Below are 19,559 nucleotides of genomic sequence, written 5' to 3' on the forward strand. Positions count from 1 at the left end.
GATCTTCCCAAGATCAGCACTTTGCCTGCTGAGGAACCATACGAGAGGTTCTGAAAAAGCGGACTAAGGGACAATAAGGACCAAAGGGACTTGCATGCAGACACTCAAGTGCATTAAGTACTTACTTGATACATGAAGGACTACAATTCGTAGTGGTGAGTCTACGCTGAATAAATAAAGCATTTTTTTCTGTATTAACCCGTAAACACCCGGGACGATCTACTTTTGGTAGAAATGCAATATCTTCTTTGTTTTAAAACATTTTACCCTGGAATTTTTTTATAGTCAAGGGGAATAGTTGTGCTAAGAAATGCATGGTACCTCCCCCCTTTGCACCCTCCCCCCTTTTGCGGAGAGGCGAAAATACGTGGCTTTTTTTTGTATTTTTTATAAATTCTGCATGTTTTTGCTCAAATTTCATCGTTTTGCTAATCATCAATAGTTTTCACTGATCCTAGACATGCAATGTATTACTACCCATCATAGTCTGTTGAAGTTTTGATCCCAGAGCTATTCTAAGGCCTCCAAAATACTCCGAAGTTTGTGACACAAATGTAACATTCTCAGCCAAATTTTATGCACGATGAATGATCACAGAACATAGTCTACGGTACTCAAAAAGCCTCAAAGCACCCCTAGAAAATTCACGGTACATGACTTGGGTGATCTAGGTCATCCAAACTACTCTGGAATTCATTTTCTTAAGATCTGAAATATCTACCATCGTTTGTGTTCACTCTGTTCAAGAAATTTAGTCACGTTGATGTCCATTAGACCTCACTATGCTATGAGCAACTTGATATTGTGGTAGTTGGACATTCCGTGAAATACAAATGGCCTCCACTACACTTTGAAGTTTGGTTTACGATATCTACATACTGTATCATGCTTTAGTTGTGAAAAATATTCGTGGAATGTAGCCTATACTGATGATGGAACCTAAGTGCACATCTATAATGCTTTTGGTACACTCATGGGATATTCCAGGCTTTCCAAACTATTCTGGAGTTAGGAACATCAAGGCCTACAGGCTCTACTCTTGTTTTTCTTCACTCTAACGGCATAATTCTTTCACGATTGTGTCTGTTGCACCTTATTATATTACGAGTATCTCTATTTGTTGTTATTTGGGTGTCTGCTGGCATACAAATGGACCCAATGTATTTTGATGTATGGGTCGCAAACTTAGAATATTTTTATTGTAGCGAATGCTCGCGGAATATAATCTACGCTACTCTTAGAACCACAGAGTACAATTCTGATAACTTAGCAACAGTCACTTGGTGATCTAGGTCATCCAAACTGTTCTGGAGTTAAGACCTTCAAGCTCTACAAGCTCTACTCTTGTATCTCTTTACTTTATCGATGTAATTCTTCCACGATTTCCTCTGTTGTATCTCATAATATGTTGAGTATTTCTTTGTGTTTCTTGTGCATCCACTGACATACAAATGATCTTTATGGTATTTGAAAGTGTCGGAAATTACCCAAGAACTCCTCTAGACGTTCCTCGGAAATTCCTCAGAAGTTCATCGTGATGTTCTCCAAGAATACTTCTACGAGTTTTTAGGGAATGTCTCAGGACTTCCCGTGAAATTCTTCAGGAGAATCCCAGCAGTTTCTCGAAAATTTAATCAGGAGGTAAGGGTGGCTCAAGCTTGTATGGCAAAACCACATGTCAAAAAGTTCGATGGGCCCCCTTCTCATTTCGTTCTATATGACGCCACGATGCTGTGGTCAAATTTTCAGCCAAATCCGTTGACATTAGGCTTGTGCTAAACTCGTTTGAAGTTTGTATGGGAGTTTATATGGGAAAACATCGATTTTTGCAATTTTCTACTGAGGGGTTCTAATTTTCCTTAAAACACGTAATCAATCCTATAGAAATATAGCCTGGGATAAGCCGAAAAACTTTGTCGAAGACCGCAACGTAATCAAACACTTGCGAAAAAAGCTATAGCCTAGACAGTACGGGCACATTCAATGAGATTTTATTGCTATTGTTATTCCTTTACATGCTAAATGTTAAGCACCACCAAATGGTCTGCATGTAATATCTTTTCTTGAAAGCTTCGGATGACTTTGCGGTCTTCGACAAAGTTTTTTGGCACATGTAAGACTATAGTTCTATATAATCGGCTATGTGATTCAAGTAAAAATAGTGCCCCTCATGAGAAAAATGCTAAAAACGATGTTTTCCCATATAAACTTCCATACAAACTTCAAACGTGGAAATTCTTAGAGGAATTACTAACAATTTCCTTGAACTGCGAGAAAATTTTGAAGTTATGTTTTTCAATTTTAATTTTCTGGAGGAATCCTGGAGTATTTCATGAAGTATTTCCTGTAAAAATTCAAGGAGTAATTCCGAATTCACGTTATGTTTTTCCCGCAAGAACTGGAATTGAAGGAATTTCTGGAGAAATTCCTGTACTAATTCCTACAGCAATTCCTGTAGGAATTCCTGCAGTTATTCCTGGAGGAATTCGTAGAATATTTTTTGAATTTGAACCAATTCCTGAAGTGTTTCCCGGAACAATTCCTAGATGATTTCCTGTAGTAATTCTTGAAGGAACTCCTGGAGTATTTGCTGGAGGAATTTCGGAAATATATCCTGGAGTATATCCAGGAAGAATTCCTGGAGGAATCCCTCGAGGAATGACTGATAGAATTCTTGAAAGACTTTGAGGAGGAATCCCTGTGAGGAATTCCGGGAAGAACCCCTGTTGGAATTGCTGGAGGTATACTGGGATAATTTTGTGGAGGAATTCCTGGAGATATTCCTGGAGGAACTCCTGGAAATATTTCTAAAGGAATCCATTGATGAATTCATAGATAAATCAGCAGTTATTCCGAAATAAATTCCTGGAGGAATTTCTGGAGAAATTAGCCGGGAAACCCGAAAAAATTCCCTGGAGAAATTCCTGAAGTATTCCCTGGAAAAGTTTCTGGAGGAAACTCTGGAGGAATCCCTGGAAGAATTTCTGGAAGAATCCCTAGAATACTGAAGAAATCCCTGGATTAGTTGTTGGTGGAAAACTTGGATGAATTACTGAAGGAGCGGATAGTTATTCCTGGAGGAATACCTGAATGAATTCCTTGATGAGTCCATGGAGGAATTTACGAAGGAATCTCTGGAGGTATTCCTGATGGAATCCTTTAAGGAATCTCTAGAAGAATTTCTAGAGAAATCCCTGGAGAAATTCCTAGGGAAATTCCTGGAGGAATCCCTGGAAAACTTCCTGGAGGAATTCCAGGAGAAATTTCTGGAGGAACTCTTGAGAAAATTTCCTTGAGAAGTTTTAAAGGAATGCCTGGCGACATCTTTGGGAGACTCCCGTGGATTCTTCGGGGAATTTCTGGAGGAATCCCCGAGGAACTCTTGCAGAATTTTTCGAAAAGTTCTTGAAGTAATTCCTGAGGAATTCCTGAAGGAATTCTAGCATAGCTCCTGATGAAATTTTCGAGAAACTGCTGGGAAACTCCTGAATAATTTTCCGGGAAGTCCTGAGGCATTCCCTAGGAACTCGTAGATGTTCTCGGAGAATATCGCGATGAACTTCTGAGGGACTTCTGGAGGAATTTCAGAGGAACGCCTAGAGGAATTCTTGGGTAATTTCCGACTCTTCCAAATACCATAAAGATCATTTGTATGTCAGTGGATGCACAAAGAACACAAAGAAATACTCAACATATTATGAGATACAACAGAGGAAATCGTGGAAGAATTACATCGATAAAGTAAAGAGACACAAGAGTAGAGCTGGTAGAGCTTGAAAGTCTCAACTCAGGAACAGTTTGGATGACCTAGATCACCAAGTGACTGTTGCTAAGTTATCAGAATTGTACTCTGTGGAGTAACGGAGATTATATTCCGCGAGCATTCACTACAATAAAAATATCCCAAGTTTTACAGATATTGCGACTCATACTTCAAAATACATTGGGTCCATTTGTATGGCCAGCAGACACCCAAATAACAACAAATAGAGATACTCGTAATATAATAAGGTGCAACAGACACAATCGTGAAAGAATTATGCCGTTAGAGTGAAGAAAAACAAGAGTAGAGCCTGTAGGCCTTGATGTTCCTAACTCCAGAATAGTTTGGAAAGCCTGGAATATCCCATGAATGTACCAAAAGCATTATAGATGTGCACTTAGGTTCCATCATCAGTATAGACTACATTCCACGAATATTTTTCACAACTAAAGCATGATACAGTATGTAGATATCGTAACCCAAACTTCAAAGTGTATTGGAGGCCATTTGTATTTCACGGAATGTCCAACTACCACAATATCAAGTTGCTCATAGTGAGGTCTAATGAACATCAACGTGACTAAATTTCTTGAACAGAGTGAACACAAACGATGATAGATATTTCAGATCTTAAGAAAATGAATTCCAGAGTAGTTTGGATGACCTAGATCACCCAAGTCATGTACCGTGAATTTTCTAGGGGTGCTTTGAGGCTTTTTGAGTACCGTAGACTATGTTCTGTGATCATTCATCGTGCATAAAATTTGGCTGAGAATGTTACATTTGTGTCACAAACTTCGGAGTATTTTGGAGGCCTTAGAATAGCTCTGGGATCAAAACTTCAACAGACTATGATGGGTAGCAATACATTGCATGTCTAGGATCAGTGAAAACTATTGATGATTAGCAAAACGATGAAATTTGAGCAAAAACATGCAGAATTTATAAAAAATACAAAAAAAAAGCCACGTATTTTCGGCTCCCTGCAAAAGGGGGGAGGGTGCAAAGGGGGGAGGTACCATGCATTTCTTAGCACAACTATTCCCCTTGACTTAAAAAAAAAATCCGGGGTAAAATGTTTTTTAACAAAGAAGATATTGCATTTTTACCAAAAGTAGATCGTCCCGGGTGTTTACGGGTTAACGAGATTTTTAGCCCTACGCTAGTTCATCTCGGGACCCACGCTTTACTTCCCTTCCGAAAGAAGAACCACCATTTTTTGTGAGTTTGTCGGGAGTGGGATTCGATCCCAGGTCCTCGGCGTGATAGTCAAGTGTTCTAGCCATCACACCAGGTCCGCTCCACTAATAAAGCATTCACCTGCACTGGTCTCGGTCCTAGGCTAATCACTTCCAGTCGTCCCAAAAGTTTAGAGTCCTTGGGCCCTCTTCAACTGCAAATTGCCAACGTTTCACGGCTTGCCACGAAGCCGGCGGTTCCTTCCAGATTATCTGGTGCATATGATTTTAGCTTGCCGTACCTCCTGCATACGAGCTACGTGCCCAGCCTACTACAACCTACCGTGTTTTATTCGCTTCATTACACCCATCCCTTTAAAAACTTTGTACAATAATTGTATTATTCGTAGTTCGTGCCACGCCGCCAGATGCCATCATCCACTTTACTGCCGAGTATTGTTCGCTGCACTTTACGTTTGTAGATTCTAAAGGCTCTCCGATCAAAACCTCTCAACGTCCTGTCTGGCTATACAAAGCAATCGGAAGAATCGTTTGCAAACCTATAGGACTTGGGTTGGTTTCGTTCATTAGTCGACACCATCAATTTAAGATTCCAGAGACGACCTTTCATCCTCTCAGTACGTGTAGACTGTAGAGCAAGTGTTAGGAATTCCATTACAATCCGAGCTGGCATGCCGAGAAAAGTAATGGACAGAGGGTGGCTGACGAGAGATGCCCACAAGAACTGTGAAGGGTTTTCTGCTTTGGTAGTGGTAACACAAGAGCTGGACGTGATAACCGACTTTGCGTCCTCGAAGAGTATGGAGAACCGACCTCAAACAGAACTTTCTGGAACACCAGCAGTCAAAGTTAGTGGCAAAACAAGACCACGAGTTCTGACTGCACAGTTGAACGGTTACACAAAACAAACAATACAACAGATCATCAACAAAAAGACACAACAACAATACAGACGTTCTTTGACTACACTGACACGGACAGAACCTACACTTAAACGGATAACTGTGAACTACAACAATGACACCAAAAAACTCCGACCAATTCTCAGAAAGTTTGGTTTTGAATTAGTTTTCACAAGCAAAGCTAACCAACTTCAAACTCTCTTAGGATCTACGAAAGACCCGTTGGACAACTTAACAAAATCTGGTGTTTACAAAGTAACATGTAATCACTGTGACAAAATATACATAGGACAAACAAAACGCACACTCAACACACGATTTAAAGAACACATAACGGAAGTATCAAAAGCACACAAAGACACAGACAAGGGACTCATTCATCATTTTAAATCTAAAGTTGCTGAACATATTTTCAATGAAGGACATTTTATGAATACTTCAAATATTAAACTCTTAAGACACATTACAAACCCATGGAAACTTGATGTTGCAGAAAGTTTAGAAATTTACAAACAAAACAATAAAAAACTACTTAACAAGGATCAGGGCAATGGGTACACGTGGCTGTTTAAATTTTTACCTAACACACACAAAACATTACACAATACACAAAACACAAATTGACTACCTACCAAATCGGCAAAAAAAAAAAAAAAAAAAAAAAAAAAAAAAAAAAAAAAAAAAAAAATAACACAACAAACACCAATTGACTACCTACCAAATCGGTAGGAATTTTCCTAGCTTTAGGTATCTTATTGACACCCTGTTTTCTAACAGGCAGATACACCCCCCTTTTTTACAAATATGTACCTACAATTTTGTACCTACAATTTTGTACCTACATTTTTATACCTACACTTTTACCCACACACGTACCTACACATACACTCCTAGTATAAATACCACAACGAATGCGAGGTTTTCTTCAGTCGAGCACTTGACACTGAAGAAGTCTGTAAGTCACAGACGAAATAGGCCTATCTGTCCGAAGATAAGCACAGTAGTAGAATTAAAAGGAATTTGCTCGTCCTTTCTAGTTTTTCTTTAAAAGAGTTATTCATTTTTTATTTTCTTTTGCAAAAGTAAAGTATTAGTGAAGTGTTTTTAAATTAAACTAGAGTCTGAAGACCACGAGAATAGCTCATGGCAACATTGGCAGCAGCAGAGTGAAGCTGAAGGTATTTACCAAATGGGTTGAATGAGGCCTTCACAATCGCGAGCCGTCCGACAAAGACTAAATGCGACTGCATACTCAAAACAGTAACAGAAGCACGCGAGACTGCTATCGGGGAATGAGCTCCCCGGTGACACCTACAAGGTCAAGAGAGTATTAACCCCGAAACAAGAGAATACCAAAAGCCCGTGAGTCGGGCCCTAAACTAGCCGTACCGCAAGACTGACTCGGAAGGGTCTGCCTGAAAAGGCCGGCCCGTCCCAAATTGTAGGTATCAGAGAGCTACCGCCTTGTGTGTGACTTAATCGAGTGTGTGACGTCGAGTAATGGGGAAGTCGCCCCTTAGACCCAGCTGAATAGGCGTAAAAACGAAATAAACCCAAGTAACCAAAAGTTCCACTTCCCATGCACGACAAGTTCTACGAAGTTCAAACAAAGTTTCAAATGGAACTTCCTGGCTGCTTAAGAGGCTAACAGTGAGCCTTGCAGGAACTTGGCACAAAAGTTCCAGCAAGCCTCATTGTAAGCCTCCTAAGCAGCTTGGACGCTCCTTAAGATGTTACACGAATCTTCATTGGAATTTCCCTTCTCTCCCACAACACACGGAGTCAAAATTTCAATTTTTATCGAACTTTCATGTACCTCGGATGTTTCTTCAGAGAATGTCAGCTTTTTTTTGGAATTGGAATTGGAAAGTTTGAAAAAATTCCATCGGGGAAATTTTGATTTAGATAAGTTTTTGGCTATTTTTCATACTAAAATTCATTAACCCTCGAGCAGTCACGTCTTTGGCCACCCTCAGCGACACCGCGTATACGCTGTGTACCTAGAGCGAGATTTTTTCGTGGTGCGTGCGTGTATTCAGTACACGACGCGACCGCTCCCGGGTTAAGTACAGTTTTGAGCCGAAAAACGACCCATACAAAATGTATGGGAAAATTTTCCCGGATAGAATATTTTCTAGTCCTCCGATTATGGAAATATAGTCCAAATACTGATCATTTTCAAAGAAAAATCCGAAGTACATGAAAGTTCGATAATAATCTAGATTTAGACATTGTGCAACATCTTCCATATAGGTACATATTTTTTCAATTCTACCATGGAATACTTCAGCGTTTCTTTTGGAAATTCTTTCAGAAATAATTCCAGGAATTCCTTGACAAAATTTTCCAAAAATTCTTTCGAAAATTTTATAAAAGTTTCATTAAGATATTAAATATTCTAGGGATTACTTGAATAGCAGCGGCAGCGCGAATTTTGGTGGTATAGATGTTAATTTGACGTTATTCTAACACAATGCTAGAATTATGTTCAGTTAACTTCTATAATTGTGGAGCGGACCTGGTGTGATGGTTAGAACACTTGACTATCACGCCGAGGACCTGGGATCGAACCCCACTCTCGACAAACTCACAAGATGTGAGTTCTTCCTTCGGAAGGGAAGTAAAGTGTGGGTCCCGAGAAAAACTAGCCTAGGGCTAAACATATCGTTAATACAGATAAAAAAAACTTCTATAATACAGTCAAAACTTGCGCTGCCGTAACTCTTATATTACATGTGTATTGTTTGGGAATCATCCATCAGAAATTCCTTTCCAGGTTTCTCCAAGAACTCCTATAGAAAATCTTCCATGTAAAGCTGCTCCTTGATGTGTGATGTGTGATGTGAATTCCTTTCAATTTATCCGGAATTCCTACTAAAATTGCTCCAGAGTATGCTAATAAAATTCGTCTAGCAAAGTAAACTTGCTTGGGATTCTTTCACACCTTTTTTTAAGGGTTACCCTAGAAAATCTTTCATGGAGATATCCTCATAAAATTTTCCATGGATTAATTTAAAAAATCCTCCAGAGCCTTTTCGAAAAATCTACCAAGGATTTCTTCAGAAATTCCTCCAGTGATTCCTTCAAAAAATCAGATGTTCAGGATTCCAGAAATTTCAACAAATATTCCTTTAGAAAAAATTCTAGGGATTCTTTCTTTCAGAAACTTTTCCTGAAATGTGTTTATAAATTCCACTAGTAGTTCCTTTCAGAGATCCAAATTCAAGCCTCATTTTTGTCCATTTTACGTTAACCAATTAATGTTTCAATGTTCCACGATCTCTAACAGGCCAATTTTCTGTTTAAAAAAAATCCCATTTTGGTCACTGACCTTCACAAGACGGTGCCTGAAGCTGAAGACAATCAGAATTTTCAAACCACTAAAATGTACGCGACCTGTATAAATTTCATATGTGATGAAACAAAAATTTATATTTTCTCTACAATATCATAAAATATATGTGCTTATTTAATCTGATATGTGAAACAACATGGCTCAGGATTAGTATGGCCTGTTTATTCATCGAATTAAAGCTATTTTTTACTAATTTAGCCATTTTCTCTTATGACCTTTGGGCGCGCAGTTTATCGACACCCACTTTTGAGGCTTGCATTATCACATGTTAAAAATCAAATATGTTCATTTTTATTTTGTAGTGCTATAATATAGACATGGACTGATACACTGTCTTGAAAAAAATAGTCATATATGTCCCATTTTTAACGTGTGATAGCGCCTTGAACTTTTCGCATTTTTTCCTGTCGCACCCTGTATTTTATAAAATCTTTCAAGGATGCAATCGGAAACATTCTCCAGAGTTTTTTTTTCTTTCAAAATCTCTTCCAGGGAATAGATTGCTTAACAAAATCCCTAAATGATTCATTTTTTTAAGGAATTCCTCCAGTTTTTTTTATTATTTAGAGATTTTTCCAGTTTATTTTTAAGGATACCATTGGAAAACCTTCATTGATTTCTTTAAAAAAATATTCAGGAACACCTTAAGTATCTGCTGCTGTGATTAAGGTTTGCTTTCAGAGAAGACATTCTTCTAAAAATTCCTTAATAAGTTCCTTTACAAATTGCTTCAAGATTCCACAGATTCCTTTAGAAAATCCTCCAGAGATCACTCGAGAAATATTTCTCCAAGAATTTATTCATGCAATTCTCTAGAGATTCACCCAAAAATTTATCCAAGTAATTCTTCCATGGACTTGAAAAATTCCTCCAGAGTTTTCTTCAAAAATTAGTTCAGAGTTTCCTTCACAATTTCCTGTTGTGATTCCTCCAGAAAATTTTCCAACGACTTTTGCAGAAATTCCTCCGAAGATTCTTGTGGATATTCATCAACATTTATCAGAAAAATAGAAATGCTTAAGTATATCTTCACAAAATCTTCCAAAGTGTCGCCTTACTCGTACACCAAAATGTAGTGAAAGGCTATATGTTCACTCAAAAAACGAATAAAAGGCACTCAAAAAGCGATAAAAGGCTCGGATGGTCAAGTCACATATACAGGAGGTGGCCAAAATGTATGGAATAGGCAACTTTTTTTCTCTCACAAAAAAGTTCAACATGCTGTAACTTTTCATAGAGTGCATCAAAAATTCTCAAATTGTGATTGTTTGTCAATCTATAATATGTGCATCATTGGTAAAAATTTGGGCTCGATTGGTTAATTTTTCGCGAAGCTGGAAGCGTTATCGTAAAACACAATATTTTAGACAACCAATTTTTAAGCTGTCATATCTCCATATCCAGTAAACCGAATCGAATGAAATTTTAAACGGTCATCAACAATATATAGATACTTGATGCGACATTATAAAATGTAATATTTTCTCACGACGAATAAAGTTATATCGGTTTGACATTTTCACCCATACAGAACAAAATAAGTCAAATTTACAATACCACACAAAAATTACTAAATGTGTTCTTCCTTCAATCCAAAAATGCTTTAATATATATTATTAGGGATATCTTGAGAACAGAAGTAGAAAGTCTCTGGATATCAAAACTAAAAGTTAATGTCATTGATGTAAAAATATTACATTTTTTCGAGGAAGAACCAGAAAGTGTCAATCCATGATAACTTTTTTAAATGTTAAAAAATATCTATGTTTTAATAACTTGTGAAGAACTAATGTATTGTTGATAAACGTACGAAATTTCAATCAATTCGGTTCTCTGGTTTCTGAGTTATGACCGTTCAAAAATAAGCTGTTTAAAAAATAGTGTTTTACGAAAACGGCTCTAGCTTCGCGAAATATTAATCAATCGAGCTCAAATTTGTACCAATGATGCACATATAATTGGTTGACAAACAATCAAAATTTCAGAATTTTTGATGCACTCTATGAAAAGTTACAGAATGTTGAACTTTTTTGAGAAAAAAAAAGTTGCCTATCCCAAACATTTTGGCCACCCCCTGTACATACCAATCAACTCAGTTCGACAGATTGAGATGATGTCTGTATGTGTGTATGCATGTTTGGATACAAAAAAGATAACTCATTTTCAAAGCACTTCCTATTGGCCGATTTCTAGGATTTTAGCACGAATCGAACCGAAATTTTACCGCATTGTTTGCTATTAAAAATGGTCCGGATCGGTCAAGGAGTTCTGAAGTTACGGCCATTTCAGTGATCCGGACCAGCACCGGTAGAACTGTCCGTATACAAAACTAAACCAAACCCCATCATGCGACACATCAAACTGCGCCGATTTTTGTAATCTTTAGTATGGTTGACGAATTTTGCGCGGAAATCAACACTGGAGACAAGAAATTCCACGATGTTGGCCCAAAATTCAAGATGGCGGCTCACAGTGCTGCGCCTCATAGACAAAAGTGAAAAAATCGACTTCAAAATTTTGTTCAATCTAGTATGCCGTGATGTTCATACATGCTTGAAGTATGTTGTTAGATTACTTTAAGCTTGAAGATCGTGTTTATTATACCAAAAAAATCTAGATTACCAAACAGTGTTTTCGTGGTCCATAGAAAAATTATATTTTATAAAACAGATTCATCTTTGGCCTAGCTCAACATCATTAAACGTTTAAGTTTTCAGTGAAAATCTAAATGGAAGGTCTACAACACATCAGTAGAATCAATTTTTATCGTTTAGCACGGCAAAATGTTTTGATATTTGTGAAAATAAAATGTTATAATGTAAGTACTATATGGCACTTAGGAAAAACGACCCCAAAATTCAAATTTGTTGCGATAGCATTTCGCGACTGTATTTTTGCGTATACAAACCGCTAAGTGGGAACCAAGTTTCTATAGTGGTCTAGAATAAGAATGAGAATAAGGAGAAGAAAGTAGTTCTGTGAAAACGTATGCCACTAGAAGTCACATCACTAGGTGGCGAGAATAAATTAGAATAACAAACTATTTCCAAAATAATAGTGTATAATAAGTAAGTAGAAACATGTAACATTTGAGCCATGAAGTTGGATATTAATGAAGTGTCATTAAATCAGTCTGCGGTTAACACTATATAGATCCGGCAAAGCCGATGCCAACTGACGTTTGCCAAACTGGATGATAGGGCGAAAATACCGGTTACACTGAAAAATTGTAATATGCATATACTATTTCTTACTGCAGATGAATTAATAAATAATTTGTTTTAGCTTTAGCTTATCCACAAATCTGGAAAGTTTTGATTTGCTGAAAGAATTTCAGCCCACCACCATTCGCTCTACCCTTCGGCAACAAAATTGATGAAACAAAAAATGACCTCAAAAGACCTCTCTGAATTTTCACCATGTTTTCTTTATAGTGCCCGCTGAATACTAAATTCGACTCCAGCTGCTTTTATTTGCTAATTTGTTAGTAATCGAGCTTCTTTCGAGTGATGTATTTATAATCAAAATCAATGATATTTTTGATCAAGTGTTCTTTTCTGATCCATTCAAACGAAAAGTGTATCAGTTTACATTGTTCCCTCGTTTCCTTATGAAACTGCTGATTTCTACGAAGAATTTGAGGGTAAACTTCAACGATTTCTCCATTTTTAAAGTATGCAACTGGACAAAAAATGACCAAACGCACAACCTTCAAGAAACAAAATGTTCGTTGAGAATAAAGTTTGGTGAATAAGTCATTCTTGCAATACCTATTTATTATGATCTGTATGTTTATACAGTTGCCTGAACTGCATTCTAGAAAAAAAACAGCTAGATTAAAATAAATTGGCGTTTAAGACACTTATGCGATTATGAATTATGCATAAGACATTTCTTCAAATTGTAGCTTTTATCAAGTTTGTCAACTTCACCGAAGACACCATTGAGAAAAAATGTATGGTACGTTAGTTAGTTATGATTTTTGTCCTGCAGTTCCATACATTCGCAGCACTGTGCGGCTGTTCAATAGAGTTTAAGGCTCTAAAACCCATATTATAGGGTAGCGAACCACTTGGGCAACGGCCGGTATTTTGGGCACTCTTCGCTATAACTCAGTCAATTCCCAACCAATTGACTTGAAATTTTGTGCACGACTAGATAGTATACGTATCTCATCGCGTTACGAAAATTGTGTCAATTGGTTCAGAATTGGCTGAGTTATAGCAGAAAAGTGCCCAAAATAGGACACCTGATTCCAAAAACAACGACCAAAATAACCAAGATGACAGTCTAAAATCCAAGATGACGACTCCAAATTCAAAACGATGGCTGTTTAGGGAAGTTTAAGGCAAACAAATCATTCAATATGAGTATATATTAGGGTGGGGCTAATTTTAAAAAATCTCTCCGAAATATGATTTCCCAAGTGGAAAGTGATCTACTAGTCGAAATAAGTGAGCTGTACAAAAATGAGCGATTTCGGTTGATATTTAAGGGTGGCGCAAAGGGTTTAAGTGAAATTTTTGCTAGAACAAACTTTCAAAAAACATTTCAAATTTAATTATTCAAACATAACATTTATAGGCTAGATCGGTGATTCTAGAACCCAGTTGGGCCAAATTTGTGCTCAAAATAGCGATATATTTGAAAAAAAAATGTCGTATTTTGGTATATTTTGGGTTGGATACCAAAATATGATATTTTTTACAAATATCTCGGAAACCAGTGGAGATGAGCACAAATTTGGCCCAATTGGGTTATCGAATTACTAAATGGTGGGCATCACTGCATTTTGCAGTGAAACATAGTAGCCATGATTTCAGTGTGCTATCTTTGGTGCCATATGCAGCAATGTTGCCTGCTGGGAAGCTGGAGGATCATTGCTAAAGTTTGTCCAGTTGGATACAAATCGATAACTAATTAATGAGGCGTGCGATTTGAATGCGGTCTTCGGCAAAGTTGTAGCTGATAGAGTAGCCTAGCAGTACCAAGGGTCAAGTAATCCTCTATGGCACTTGGGGAAATGCAACGTTGAATGAAAAACAATCGAATAAGCGCTGTGGAGCAAACACGATTTTTTGAACCACGCTAGTATACACACAAATGTGTTACCTCACAATTTGGAAGAATGGTGCAAATTTCAAATGAAAATTTATGGAATGAAAAAGATTTTGCGTCACCTCGCAATTGAAAGGAATGGTGAACCAATATGCTACTTGCCATGAAATGGATATATTGAAACAATACTTTGTGCCGACACTAACAGTGACGGACCGCACAAGCTTAGGCAAAATACTGGCGCATAATGACGGATCAAATCAGTGTGACCAGCAGGGCCGAATCTAAGAGGGGGTCGGGGGGGCCAGAGCCCCAGGCCCCCACATTTTAGGGGGCCTCGCAAAAATCGCTCTTGCAAGAAAAACTTATTTGCTCATGGCATTTGTACCTCCGAAGGGCCTCCAAATCCGCTTCGGCCCCGGGCCCCCACTATTCTTAATCCAGGCCTGGTGGGCAGCAATACAGGAGAATTTATATAAAATAAAACAAAATTTGGCTGACATTTGAAGTGACGAACTTTGCAGTTCTTGTAGAGTAAATATATGAAGGATGATTTTAAACTAATAGATACATTTACTGCGTTTTTCAAAGAAACCCAAGGAACAAGCTCACCGATCATCAATTATTCACTTGAGCATCCGTCGACCTATCACCAAAACTGATACAATCGTACGACTCTACTTTCCGAAACTCACCTGCACAGCCAAGAACAACACAATACTGAATACTTAACACCCGCGCATCTATTGTTTTGTTTTTCAAGCGAGACACTCGCGAACGCGATAGATTACAGGGGATAGACAAAATGATCGGGACAGGCAAAATTTTCACTTTTCAAAATGTGTTCAACTAGCTGTAACTTTTCGAAAAGTGCATCAAATATTCTCAAATTTTTACTGTAAGTTCAGCAACTAGATGTGTATCAGTGGTCCAAAATTAGAAAAGATCGGGCCATTCTCCACGAAGTTAAAAAGATTCTTGAAAAAGGTAAAATTATTCGATAGCCAACTTTGAGCTGTTATATCTCCGGATTTAATGAACCGATTGAAATGAAATTTTGACCATTTATGACTTATATGATGAGCTATGAAAAACCATTGACTTAATTTAATATTTTTAACACGGAAGAAAATTATAACGATTAGATTATTTTTCTAATAAAACACCAAATTTTCCAAAATATCAACATCGTTTCAAAATTCAAGATGCAAATTATAGTTCATTTATTTTTCCTCTAATTGACTTATATGTGTTTTAAAGGAAAATAACAACATAGCTACCAATAAATTGGAAAAGTTATAGAATGCATATTAAAAATGGACCAATTTACTAAAAAAAATCGTGAAAAAATTAAAATCGCTATAATTATGTCTCTTGCTAAAAATTTCAAGTTAAGTCAAATGTTTTCCAGAGTTCATTATATAAGTCATAAATGGTCAAAATTTCATTTCAATCGGTTCATTGAATCTGGAGATATAACAGCTCAAAGTTGGCTATCGGATAATTTTACCTTTTTCAAGAATCTCTATAACATTGTGGAGAATGGTCCGATCTTTTTCAAATTTGAACCACTGATGCACAACTAGTTGATGCACTCACAGTAAAAATTTGAGAATTTTTGATGCACTTTTCGAAAAGTTACAGCTAGTTGAACATTTTTTGAAAAGTGAAAATTCTGCTTGTCCCGATCACTTTGTTTATCCCCTGTATGCTGAGATACTCATCCCTTACATGAGCAATGCATGCACAGCAAAGAACAACACGATACTTGTTAAAATGGGGGTTTGAAAGCACGAGAAATGCTAGATGGAATAATTAGGTTTTTTTAGAAATTCGCCCAAAGATTCATTCAGAAACTCCTCCCGGATTCCTTAAGAAACTCATTAACGGGATTCATTGGGAAGGTCCTCTAAAAATTTCATAGAGAATTTCTGAAGATTCAGAAGGTCCTGAAAAATCTTTGGATTCCTTCCAAACTGCCCCATGATTTTTTTCAGAAATCCCTCCAGCAGAGATTCATTTTCTACGATTCCACGATTCTTTTAAGAAATTACTCCAGCAATTCCTTCATTACACCTTCCCAAGATTCTTTCAGAAGTTCAAAAAATGTCTATAAATTATTTTTTCAGAAATTCCTGCACGGATTTCCTTAGGAAATCTTAAAAAAATTCCGTCACGCACGTCTCTAGGAAAATCTTAAGGTTTTTCCTTCAGAAATTCCTATAGGAGTTACTCCACAAATTCTTTCATGATTTTTGTTATTCAGTGAACAATTAATAATTAATGCGTCCGATGAAAAGTAAAGCCCAGTGAAAGATTCCAGATCAAGAAGATACTACTTTTTTATTCCTCCAACGGTAGATAATGTCTTGGAAATCATTTCCATTTCATTTTTTCCGGAATTAACCTTATAATAAACGGATTAAAGCGAGTAATATAATCTTCCACATTGAATATGATTAAATCCAACTGCCCTGGCACTCTTCATGACAACTTGACTCAGAAGAACATACATACAGCCCCAGCGACCAATCCAGAACATCGTTCTACTTCCAACAAAATTCCAAACCAACTTTCCACTCACTTCCTTTCCGGCGCACGCCACTGTATCGAGTCATCCTTACTACGGCGATCGAAGACTCCGCAAGTGGAGTAGACGTGCAAGCAATCCATATGGGACCCGATCAGGCGGACTCGATCATCATCAGCGGCAGCAAGCTGCAGTCGTTGTCGTCGTCGTCGCATGTGTTTGAAACGAACCCATCGCATCGCGGTGAGCCCCAAACTGCAACCAGCTCGTGCAGCTTTTTGCAAAAACCCGACTCTCACGTACCAGCGCCAGCGCAACTCCATACTCACTCGGCTCGCATGTTAGCGGCGGTTGCACCGGTGGTATAAAACTGAATGTTGGGAAGAAATCGCGCTTAATATCACCTTGATCTTGAATCGGTAACGTTGTGTCCGGTTGCGGTGTGAGAGAGAGCAACCTCCTCCACCTCGGAGAAATTGACCAGCCGCGGCGTGAAGAGACAGATTAGTGTGTTTTTGCTGCTTCCGTGTGACAGACAGTACCGACGCCTGGTGGTGCCAGAGGCCAAAAGTGTGCGGGGGTGTCCGGATTAGTTTCAAGTGTCTCTGCGCGAAAGCCCCGTGCAGTGTGGAACAATATTATTATTTAATTCGTCCGGTGGAAAGTGAAGCCCAGTGAAATTATGATAAGAAAACGACCGTCGCTGGTGGTGTGGCGGCTACTGCTGCCGTGCCTGGCGTTGTCCACCGGCATGTCTCTGGCACAAACCATGAAAGCGGAACATAAAGGTAAGAAAAATGTGCTTATCTCCTACGGGTGGACTAGCGAGCGAGATATCAAACTGTTACTAATAGAGCTCGGAATGGGTGATCAGCAAAGTGTGAGATTTACAGCATAAGTGCCAACAACAAAGTTGTCTGTGTTGCGGCGGTGGCGTCGGACTACAAGGGACACAAAAAAATCTAAATTATGTACTATATCTGCTGTTGCTGCTGGGGAAGTGCACGGGTCCAGCGCGAGTTATGATGAGTAAAACGCCGCGAGGTGAAGATGATTCGTTGCACAATGTGGCCCAAGAGTATGTAAACAAGTCAAGTGTTGGGATGGTTGAGTGATTTGGAGAGGCTGGAAAGAGAAACATGAAATATAGGGGAAACTATTCAACGTCGGAACGAGTGGATGAAAAATGGTCACTGTTTTTGCAGCGGTTAATGGTACTGTTAGCAGATTAGTGATACTCTCATTATCGTGGTTATTGTTATGCAATATCATTGACCACATATCATTAGCTGTGTTGAGAATGGGCAATGAACGATTGGTCAACATGAAACAGTTTCCTGGAGGAGATTTGCAATTCAGAATGCTAGTATTTGATCATTATGTCTCTGGATCCTTATGTTTGAGAAGACCTCATGTCTATGCAATTACTGAACTACCCAACAATGTAGCAGACATTCTTTTTGGTCGTTCTGGTTTATTTTGCAGGAGAGTGTTTTTTTTTTTTGTTTTACATATTCAATTGGACCTTAATGCACAATTAATCATTTTCCAATTTGGCATCGGTTTTTTGTACAAATGCTGAAGTAAACATTTTCAAATCTGGGTTACTATTGCAAATTTGCTTTTTTCTATTTTTATTGGAATTACCGTTCCACTGTAGTGCTCCAATTTTCATCCTACTCAAAACAAAGTATTTAAATGCTTTTTGTACAGTTTTTTTTTTATTACTTTTGTTAGAAGTTAGTTTATATGGCATCAAAAACAACAAAGTCAGTTTTTTCATTAACGTATATTTTAATAATAACCAATTCTACACTATAATCGATCAGTGCTCTAAACACCTAGTGAATCAGCACTCTATACAGACTTGTTTGGCAATTTTCCTGTTTTTTTTGTAAAGCACACATTTTAGCAAATATTGACTCCATTTGCAATAGAAACATTACTTTTAACCCTCGAGCAGTCGCATGAGCGTGCTTTTCTCATGGTGCGTGTACACGACGCGACCGCTCCCGGATTAAATTACATTTTTACGGTGATTGAAGAATATTTTGTTAATATTGAGTGTAATTTTTAATTTGTCAATAGTTTAACTTATTTTTTTGTTTTTATATTTTGTTCCATATTTATTTTTTAACCAACCAAATTCACACCCCCTCCCCTCGTGTTTGATGACAGTCTCGAACATAGAGTAAAAATAATATTATCATCGGCCAAGAACCCGGCCTTATTTTTTTTTTTTTTTGACAAAATGTGTATCCCTAGGCTAGTTTTTATCGGGACACAGCGCACGCGTTCACTTCCGAAGAAGGAACCCACAATTCGTTGTGGGGTCATTCTTGTTATTAAATGTTTACAAATATTTGTTCAGTCTTTGCCTTAATGTGAAGACTATTTGGTAATTGGCTAAGCATAGAGTGGGTCATCGTTTATATGGAAAAATGAAAAATTCAATAGTATCCCATCAGATCAAAGCTTTTTTGACCCCATTTCAGAACCCAAATAAGTGTGCAAAATTTGGGCACGATCGGTTATGTCTACGTTTTGCGGATGGCGTTTGAAGTTTGTATAGGATTTTACATGAGAAAACACAACTTTTAGCATTCCCAAATTTCAATTGCGATGCGCAAAGTGTAGACGCAACCGATCGTGTTCAAATTTTGCACAGATACTCAGGACCCGAAACAGAACCAAAAAAAAACTTTGATCTGAGAAAACGGTTCCGATGACCCACGCTAATACATAAGTTAAA

At 37.8% G+C, this 19,559-nt stretch overlaps 2 protein-coding genes across 7 annotated transcripts in view; one reads left to right on the forward strand and one right to left on the reverse strand.

Moving 5' to 3' along the window:
• The window catches only part of LOC109426813 (WD repeat, SAM and U-box domain-containing protein 1), a 398,043-nt gene that overhangs the window by 74,502 nt on the left and 303,982 nt on the right, over positions 1-19,559 (reverse strand). The gene's annotated exons all lie outside the window — the stretch shown is intronic.
• Positions 17,019-19,559, forward strand: part of LOC109426821 (uncharacterized) — a 72,525-nt gene continuing 69,984 nt past the window's right edge. For 2 of the 6 annotated variants that reach the window (XM_062853505.1, XM_062853506.1), the window contains exon 1: positions 17,155-17,595. In XM_062853505.1, coding sequence (XP_062709489.1) covers positions 17,490-17,595 — 106 coding nt within the window. In that variant the 5' untranslated portion in view covers positions 17,155-17,489. Of the gene's footprint in view, positions 17,596-19,559 lie in introns of all 6 variants that reach the window. The other 4 variants (XM_029869562.2, XM_029869561.2, XM_062853504.1 and 1 more) reach the window with 4 other exon arrangements.

The sequence above is a fragment of the Aedes albopictus genome, chromosome 2, assembly GCF_035046485.1.
Source record: "Aedes albopictus strain Foshan chromosome 2, AalbF5, whole genome shotgun sequence".
Classification (NCBI taxonomy): Eukaryota; Metazoa; Arthropoda; class Insecta; order Diptera; family Culicidae; genus Aedes; species Aedes albopictus.